A 10,170-nucleotide genomic window follows, 5' to 3' on the forward strand; every position below is an offset into this window, starting at 1 on the left:
CCGCCCAGCGGGGGCTTCAATATCGGGAGCCCCGACCGCCCCGACGTGGCAACTCCAACAGCCTGACCGCGGGACAAGACGGCAGGGAAGAGAAAAAGACATTCTGGCCTTCCATCACAGTGAGGAGGGACTGGAGGAGACTCACTGTGATGGATGTTTCTTTTTGTTTGGTGTTAGTTGTGATTGTATGTGTTATTGCATTTTTATTGATTAATCTTATTGGTCTTATTGTTCAACTGCGGGTAATGTTTCATTTTACTACACATTTATGTGTATGTAACAAATAAACGACTATTGACTATTGACTATTCCTTCTCTCAAACGATGCTGTCTGACCCGCTGAGTTACTCCAGCGTTTTCCATCACATATTATACCTTAGGCTTTAGAGAAACAGCGTGGAAACAGACATTTTGGTTGTTAATCAGAGAACTTCAGAACTTAGTAATAACAAATATATCACGTTCTTAAAAAATATTAATTTATTTAATTTATTAAATCAATAAATCCAAAACCCACCAATATCAAAATTGTGTTAAATTTTAATTGTTTAGATTTTATATCACACATTTACAATAGGCAATTTTTATCAAAATTCATCATTAAACAGTTAAAATACTGTTTGTCTAATAATATATACACAAGACTCCTCCCAACAATTCTCAACAAAACGACACACAGTGTCAGCCTTGGTTTAAATCACGCTTCAAGTGTGAGCAGATAGCTTAAAATGAGTCACCACAGGAAGACCCCAGTTTAGCACAGGGCTCTTCCGGAGAACAGTTCACAAGTTGGAAATGGGTGGGAGAGGATGATAGGATCAGCTGAGATGGGAGAGAGAGCAGGCATGGGAAGAGTGGCCTCACTGTCTCAGTGCTGCCAGCTCTGCTCAACTCGACCCAGACTCCACTTGTGTCTGAGGGAAAGAGGGGAAGGCGTGGGGAGAGAAGGCAAGCACAACTGCCCTGTCCCCACCCAACAGAAGATGCCCGTAGCCCTGCAGCAGCCGTCAAATCAATCCCTCTTGTCCCGAGCGCTCGTTCGAGTGCGATGGGTGTCCACAAGTCAGGGGCTCGTAAGGTGGGGAGGACCTGCAGTGCAGTAATGAAGGCAGACACAAAATGCTGGAGTAACTCAGCTTGACAGGAAGCGTCTCTGGAGAGAAGGAATGGGTGAGGTTTTGGTTTGAGACCCTTCTCCAGACAGCAATGAACGACTGCTGCACTGGTAATGGCATCTTCTTTAGACAAGACATCTCCTCAAGCTCACTGTGCCCAGCAGCGAAGTTGTCTCCCCAGAATCCGGGCCAATATTTATCCTTCAAACAACATTACTGAGAGAGAAAAAAAAAAGAAAGTCATTGCAAGATGCTTCGATCTTCTAACATTGGTGATGTTTCTGCAATTCCATGGTGACCATATTTCAAAAGTATTCCGTGGCAGGTTAGGCACTTTGTAGTGTTCCGAGGTTGTGACAGGCACTACAATAATGCAATTTCTCCTCAATCAGATCTAAAGTGCATGTCAATTTTAATCTAACTCCGAAGAACAGCGATGATGGGGAAATTTCCAGCACATGTTAACATTTTTGCATTTAAGTCTACTGATCTATTCCACCCTGTATATGTCCCAAATTATTCAGATTTTAATAGCAAGGAAAATCAACTCAAATTAATAACAAGATGGGAGCTGACTACATTTCATTGACAAAGACTCTCTTCAAAAATTTACACTAAACTCCCAGTTATGCAGCAATTGGTTCATGTGGCATTAAGACAAAAATGGCAAGTAAAAATAAAAATGCTTCCCTCTTACTGAAGGATGAAGGAAAGTGAATTTCATCTTTCCCGGCAGAAAATATATTTGCAGCTCAAAACTCAGTTTCGAGCTGCATTCAAAACTGCAGTTACCAGAGCCATTGCTTCCCTGAGACAATCTAACTTTATCCAGTTCCAACCTCTACATTGGCATGCAGAGGTAACCACAGACACAGTGCAATGGCCGCTTTGTCCAAATGTTCTCCCAGATGGAGTGCCTCTAAGACCAGTCTCACGTTGTGCTTCAGAAGGTCATTGCAGCTGCTTTCTCATTTTGAAAAGTGGGCTGTATATTCAGCAAAGAGCAAATCTGAAATAGATAATTCATACAAACATATCCCTGGTTAAAATTATCTAACTCAACATAGGCCAGGGATGGTGTCAAGACCATTCATTCATTCTCTGCACGAGCTCAGTGTTGGAACACTATTCTCTTGAAAGTTCACCGAAAGTTGTTTCTGCTCAGCAGTACAATTTATGTAGCGATAACCATTGGCAAAGCGGTAGAGCTGCTGCCTTATAGCGCCAGAGACCCAGGTTCGATCCTGACTATGGCCGCTACCTGTAAGTTCTCCCTGTGACCACGTGCGTTTTCTCTAGGTGCTCCGGTTTCCTCCCATGCACCAAAGCCGTACATTTGTAGGTTAATTGGCTTCAGTAAGATGTTAGATTGTCCCTAATTTGTAGGAAAGTTTTAGCGCACGGGGTGATTGCTGGTCGGTGTGGTCTGGGGGGGGGGGGCTGAAGGACCTGTTTCTGCGCTGCATCTCTAAAGTCTAAAAGGTAAAACCATAATTCTCCACTAGAAGCATCAAATTATGCAAGACTAAATCTCTCTCATTTCTGTACATGGCCGCATCACGTACTACGGGCATACAAACCTGCTTAAACTTGGCCCGCATCTTCTCCAAGTCCTCCTGCAACGTGTTGTTGGTGGGGTCTTCATAGGGAAAGCTGTGAACCATTTCCAGCATTGAATTTAAGACTTTCAGTCTTTTACTGCAATAATGTAAAATTAAGAGAATATTTCAAAAATCTGTAATCACAATCTTAATTATCTTAGGCAGAGAAAATAGGGATTAATGAAGGGAAGAAGTAGATTTGAAGTGAGTGGCAAAAGAAGGAAACTAATGGAAATACAGTTGTGATTTTTAGTTTAGTTTAGAGAAACGGTGCGGAAACTGGCCCTTCGGCCCCGTGTCCACGCCGACCAGCGATCCATGAACACTAACCTACATGCAAGAGACAATTTATCCATTTTAACAGGTCAATTAACCAACAAACCTGTACGTCTCTGGAGTGTGGGAGGAAACCGGAGCCCCCGGAGAAGCCCCACGCAGGTCACAAGGAAAACGTACAAACAGCACCTTTACTCAAGATCGAACCCAGGTCTCTGGCAGTGTGAAGCAGCAACTCCACCGCTGCGCCACCGTGCTTCCCACCGTGATCTCGAATATATTGCTCGAAAACTTCAAAAGTTGTGGTGGAAGCACATTTAGAAGAAACCTTTTGAAGGTATTTGGATAAGAATCAGACTACAGTAAGCCCTCACTATAACGGGCCAGACGGGGAGAGAGATGGTGTCCGTTATAAGCGATTGTCCGCTATAACTGAATAAGGGGGTTAATATGTACAGTAATATTGGAATAACAGCCAATACACTACACACCAAACAGTAAAGGACACAAAATACACAATAACTTGGGACACCACAGCATAAGAGTTACTCTTACATTATGGCGGTAGTTCTACATTTACAACTAGGGACAATTCACAGTTTGTAGGAAAGAACTAGTGCATGGGCGATTGCTTTCTAACATGGACTCTGTGTTTCCACGATGTATCTCTAAACTTAACTAAGCTTAAATAGTTCTAAAACACCATTTGCTCCATCCATCTAGTGGTCATCCCATGGAACAACTTGTTCTACATCAGATTTGGTCCACTGCAAGCGAAATCCGTTACAAAGAGGCCATTAAAACGAGGGTTTACAGTATAGGGTTACAGCAGGTAAACAAGCCTTTCGGCCCAGTCATCCCAAGCCGACCATCAACCACCCAATTCACACTAACCCTACATTAAACCCATTAACTTCTTGAAGTAGAAAAATCTAGCCAGGCAATCTGCACATTATGTGTAAGAAGGAACTGCAGATGCTGGCTAAAACACAAAGATAAATTATAAGTGTAATTTACTTATTATTACAAGACCATATGTGTACGGGTAGGATTCCTGAGGATTCGACTGATACATATTCATTTTTATATAACTGTATTATTAGTCCAGAAGCACAATAACACTCCTTTGTCTACCTGTTTTTGGCATCTGGGTTATTCTGAAGAAGCGATTTCCAGGTAATTGCAAAGCCTTTGTAAAAGGAAACCTGCAGGGGAAAAAAAAAAAGATCAGATAATGCAACTCCCATCTACAAGGAGAATACACAAATTATATATTATACTAAAACTATCAACAACTTCCAGCGGACTGAAGTTTTCAAGTTATTTGGAATATGATCTTCACTTTTGAGCATCAATTTCAGAATTGTAAATTAGTTATTAGATCATCATGATGCTGTAATTCCATTGTAACTAATCAGATTCAACATTCAATAATAACATAGGAAATAGTTCATAGGTTATCAGAGTGGAATTAGGCAATTTGGCCCATCAATTCTACTCTGTCTTTCAATTATGACTGATCTATCTTTCCCTCTCAACCCTATTCACCTGCCTTCTCCCTAAAACCCCTGACACCCGTACTAATCAAGAATCTATCAGTCTCCGCTTTTAAAATATCCATTGACGTCCTCCACAGCTCCATCGCCACCATGAATTCCACAGATTCTCCAAATCTGCCACCTCTGCCTGGTCTCTCCTATATCAGACAACAAACCCACTCTCCTTTAGTTCAGGGGCTATTAACTATGGATAATATATCCCCAACATTAGCAGCAAAACATTCATGTCCTGTGAAAGAATAATTAAAACAAAATAAACTCCCTGGCGGCAAATTTTCCAAATGATACACAAAATGCTGGAGAAACTCAGCGGGTCAGGCAGCATCTCTGGAGAAAATGGCGAACCTATCTATTTTCTCCAGAGATGTTGCCTGACCCATTCAGTTACTCCAGCAAATTGTCCAACTTCAGCCGCTTTTTTTCAGTGAGAAATCTTAGTTTAGTTAAAATAGTCAAATGTATTCCCGCGCTATAGTCGAGAGCGCCAAAACCAATGACCTTCCAAGTGACCTGCCTTCTTGGTTCAAATCATAATCGGTTGCTCACTGTTGTGGGCGAGTGGGATTCGCAATACTGGCAAGAATAAATCACGGGCCATTGTCAAACTAATCCAGGAAAAGCTGTGTCCCATTGCACACACAAAGGAAGAAAACAAAGACTCCATTTCAGTCGTCTAGATGGGTCTCTAACAATTGTGAAATGGTGTCAGTATATGAAAGTCCAAAGCATTATGGATGATTCAACTGGCTATCTGTTGACTATGCTGACAATGCATATATGATGCAAGAACAAATTGGAACACATTGAAGAGCATATTGTAGTTTTCACAGAAGGTGGAGGATCAGGATAAATCACTGATTGATGGTACTGTTCCTCACTGCCATCCAGTGACGTTATTTCCATTTGAACTTTTGGTGTTGGCAAGATTTAGCCCGGATCAGTGAAGAACGTGCCATCACCGAGTGTCCAGGTTCTCCCGGTATAGAATCTGCAGTAGGACGAGGCAGAAGAAAGCACTCAAATGATGTGGAGCGACTTTCCAGCATTAGCTAGCTCCCTAACAAAAAAGGAAGAACCCATTCCGTTCATTAAACCCCAAAACAAGTTACTGCGAGACTGATTTTGGACAGTAATCACCATTGTAACGTTGGAAGCATGCAACCAAATAATATTTGACCACGTTAAATATATATTTCAGCCCAAAGTTATGCCCGAGAATGAAGGGGGTCCCGACGAGGGGGGGGGGGGGGGGGTCCTGCTGCCACCTGCGGAGGCAGGCAGAAGATAGGACTGTTCGACGAACTTTTGTAACTTTGATGGCGCCAGAAACATGGCGACATGCCAGAAACATGGCGACCTGAAGAAGGGTCTCGACCCGAAACATCACCCATTCCTTCTCACCTGAGATGCTGCCTGACCTGCTGTGTTACTCCAGCATTTTGTGAATAAATACCTTCGATTTGTACCAGCATCTGCAGTTATTTTCTTACACTTTATGTACTACCTCCTGCTGTAGTTTACCGGGTTGTATGAAAAACAAAGCATTTCACTGTACCAAGGTACATGTGGCAATAAAGTATCATTGAATCGAATCTACATTCTTAATTAGAGCTGTGATTGTTCATATACTATTATCCAATATTTACCTCAGATCCAAGCTTTGCACCATTTGCTAAACCATATTTTCGTCCGTCAATTTCTCCCAACTGACTTCCTTCAATAAACCCTTCACGATAACCTTTTCCACGAAATCTGTCATCAGTTAATTAAAAAAATTACAAGATTACCAATAAAATCTGTGCATGGAAAAGCATTCAATGTGCTTCCAAAATCGTGATTAGAAAGTTGCCCTTCAAGTCCCCTTTAAAAACTTTCCCCTCTCACATTAAATCTATGCCCTCCTGTTTTAGGCTCACTTACCCAGAGAAAAAGACTAACCATTCACCTTGTGTACACCTCTCATTCCTTCATAAACCCCAAAAGAGGTCACCCCTCATCCTCCAGTGTTCCAAGGAAAATAGTCACAGCATATCCAGTGTTTTCTTATAAGTCAAGCTCACCAATCATGGTAACATTCTTGTGAATCTTTTCTCTACCGTGTCCAGGTTAAAAACATTGCTCCAGTAATGAGGCGACCAGAAATGCATGCAATGTCTCCAAGTGCAGTATCACCACCTACTTGCCCAGTTGTAACATGACATCCGAACTCATGTAGTCAAACCCCTGACCAATGAAGGGAAGGAAGCTGGCCAAACAGCATCTTCACCAACATGTCTGCCCACATCTCCACTTTCAGAGATCCCTAGGTCCCTCTGTTCCACAACTGTCTCCATGGCTCTATCATTTACTGTGCAAGTCCTGACCTGGTTTAACTTACTAAATGCAGTTCCTCGCACTTGTCGCTGTTACATCCCATCTGCCATTCCTTGGCCCACTTCCACAATTCACCTAGATCTTGTTGTAACCTTAGATACACCTCGTGCAAAACGTAGTGCCCTAGATACAAGGTCCCAGATACAAGGTCCAATATCCAGCTCCAAGATCCCAGATACAAAGTCCAAGATCCCAGATACAAGGTCCAAGATCCCAGACACAAGGTCCAAGATCCCAGACACAAGGTCCAAGATCCAGCTTCAAGATCTCAGATCCAGCTCCAAGATCCCAGGTCCAATATCCAGCTCCAAGATCCCAGATACAAAGTCCAAGGTCCCAGATACAGCTCCAAGATCCCAGACACAAGGTCCCAGATCCAGCTCCAAGATCCCAGACACAAGGTCCAAGATCCCAGGTCCAATATCCAGCTCCAAGATCCCAGATACAAAGTCCAAGATCCCAGATACAAGGTCCAAGATCCCAGATACAAAGTCCAAGATCCCAGATACAAGGTCCAAGATCCCAGATACAGCTCCAAGATCCCAGATGCAGAGTCCAAGATCCAGCTCCAAGATCCCAGACACAAGGTCCCAGATCCAGCTCCAAGATCCCAGACACAAGGTCCAAGATCCCAGGTCCAATATCCAGCTCCAAGATCCCAGATACAAAGTCCAAGATCCCAGATACAAGGTCCAAGATCCCAGATCCAGCTCCAAGATCCCAGATGCAGAGTCCAAGATCCAGCTCCAAGATCCCAGACACAAGGTCCCAGATCCAGCTCCAAGATCCCAGACACAAGGTCCAAGATCCCAGGTCCAATATCCAGCTCCAAGATCCCAGACACAAGGTCCAAGATCCCAGGTCCAATATCCAGCTCCAAGATCCCAGATACAAAGTCCAAGATCCCAGACACAAGGTTCAAGATCCCAGACACAAGGTCTAAGAACCCAGGTCCAAGGTCCCAGATCCAGCTCCAAGATCCCAGACACAAGGTCCAAGATCCCAGACACAAGGTCTAAGAACCCAGGTCCAAGGTCCCAGATCCAGCTCCAAGATCCCAGACACAAGGTCCAAGATCCCAGACACAAGGTCTAAGAACCCAGGTCCAAGGTCCCAGATCCAGCTCCAAGATCCCAGACACAAGGTCCAAGATCTCAGATCCAACAAGGTCCAAGATCTCAGATCCAGCTCCAAGGTCCCAGACACAAGGTCCAAGATCCCAGACACAAGGTCTAAGAACCCAGGTCCAAGATCTCAGATCCAGCTCCAAGGTCCCAGACACAAGGTCCAAGATCCCAGACACAAGGTCTAAGAACCCAGGTCCAAGGTCCCAGATCCAGCTCCAAGATCCCAGACACAAGGTCCAAGGTCCCAGACACAAGGTCCAAGGTCCCAGATCCAGCTCCAAGATCCCAGACACAAGGTCCAAGGTCCCAGACACAAGGTCCAAGGTCCCAGATCCAGCTCCAAGATCCCAGACACAAGGTCCAAGGTCCCAGATACAACAAGGTCCAAGATCCAGCTTCAAAAGATCCCAAGATACAAGATGCCAGATCCCATCCTCTCTCTCCCTGTGCTGTGGCCCCCCCCCCAGCCCTCCCTCCATCCCGTCCACACCCACAGCACAGGTCGGGGCCGCACCAGGACGGGACCCCGGACACACACAAACGAACGGACGTCCTCTTACTCGTCGTCGGCCAGGACGATGGAGTCGAACAGGTCGTGGTCGGTGCCGGTGTCTGGGCGGCGGGAGGAGGATGATGCCGGGGCCGGGTGCGGGTCCATGGCGGGCTTCATCCGATCCTCCTGAGGGCCGGGCCGGGCTCCTGAGCATGCGCACTAACGATCACGCCGGACTCCGGAGCATGCGCACTAACGATCACGCCGGACTCCGGAGCATGCGCACTAACGATCACGCCGGACTCCGGAGCAAGCGTAATAACGACCACGCCGGTCTCCGGGGTGCGCGCACTAACGGCCACGCATGCGCACGGGCAGCCGGGGAGGAGGGGGGGGGGAATCAATCCCAAAGGTACTAGAGGAGCAAGATGGACCACTCCGTCACTATCGCCTGCACTGAAGTGTAGTCCGCAAAGGAGCCATTTTAGTAAGCAAAACCCGCTGTCCGCTGTGCCTCTCGCAGTGTAATCAGTGTTTTGGGGGAACAGTATGTGTGATGATACCGTAAAAATGCAGAATATATCTCATCTAATCAATTCACAGATTTGTGTTATTTTTCTTTTTAAATGTTTCTGCAAGTTTCTGCTTACTAAAATGGCGCCGTACGGTTGTCAGGGTCGAGTGGTCTATCTTGTTCTTCTAGTATCTTTGGTCAATCCCTATCTGGGAGCAGGAAAAAGTATCTGATGATACCATAAAAATGCAGAATATATCTCATCTATCAATTCACAGATTTTTGTTATTTTTCTTTTAAAATGTTTCTGCAAGTTTCTGCTTACTAAAATGGCGCCTTGACTTACTACGGTTGTTAGGGTCGAGCGGTCTATCTCTGGGTTTCTGCTTACTAAAATGGCGCCATGATGACGCACTACGGTTGTTAGGGTCGAGCGGTCTATCTCTGCTCAACTATCTTTGGTTTCTGCTTACTAAAATGGCGCCATGATGACGTTTCTCTTGAAAACATTTGAATTGGCCTCCACTGCCTTCTGTGGCAGAGTTTTGTGAGTAACATCATTTAACCTCTCATAACCTGGAGGAAAGCCCACATGGTCACGGGGAGAACGTACAAACTCCGTACAGACAGCACCCGTGGTCGGGATCGAACCCAGGTCTCTGGCGCTATCAGGCAGCAACTCTAACGCAGCGCCACCGCGCTGCCCCCTAGCGTTATCCCAAAGAATTGAAATCTTAGCCGACTGATGAATAGACAATAGACAATGGACAATAGGTCCAGGAGGAGGCCATTCAGCCCTTCGAGCCAGCACCGCCATTCAATATGATCATGGCTGATCATTCTCAATCAGTACCCCGTTCCTGCCTTCTCCCCATACCCCCTGACTCCGCTATCCTTAAGAGCTCTATCTAGCTCTCTCTTGAATGCATTCAGAGAATTGGCCTCCACTGCCTTCTGAGGCAGAGAATTCCACAGATTCACAACTCTCTGACTGAAAAAGTTTTTCCTCATCTCAGTTCTAAATGGTCTACCCCTTATTCTTAAACTGTGGCCCCTTGTTCTGGACTCCCCCAACATTGGGAACATGTTTCCTGCCTCTAACGTGTCCAACC

General features: G+C 45.2%; 1 protein-coding gene across 1 annotated transcript; it reads right to left on the minus strand.

Annotated features, from left to right (window-relative positions):
* Positions 1-520: 520 nt before the first annotated feature.
* Positions 521-8,742, minus strand: lto1 (LTO1 maturation factor of ABCE1). Its single transcript, XM_078415529.1, has 5 exons — positions 8,612-8,742; positions 6,198-6,303; positions 4,127-4,197; positions 2,696-2,813; positions 521-2,124 (listed from the first exon to the last, which is right to left on the minus strand). Exons 1-5 carry the CDS (start codon positions 8,719-8,721, stop codon positions 2,059-2,061), a joined length of 471 nt encoding a protein of 156 aa, XP_078271655.1. The 5' UTR covers positions 8,722-8,742; the 3' UTR covers positions 521-2,058.
* Positions 8,743-10,170: the final 1,428 nt, after the last annotated feature.

The sequence above is a fragment of the Rhinoraja longicauda genome, chromosome 18 (assembly GCF_053455715.1).
Source record: "Rhinoraja longicauda isolate Sanriku21f chromosome 18, sRhiLon1.1, whole genome shotgun sequence".
Taxonomy (NCBI): Eukaryota; Metazoa; Chordata; class Chondrichthyes; order Rajiformes; family Arhynchobatidae; genus Rhinoraja; species Rhinoraja longicauda.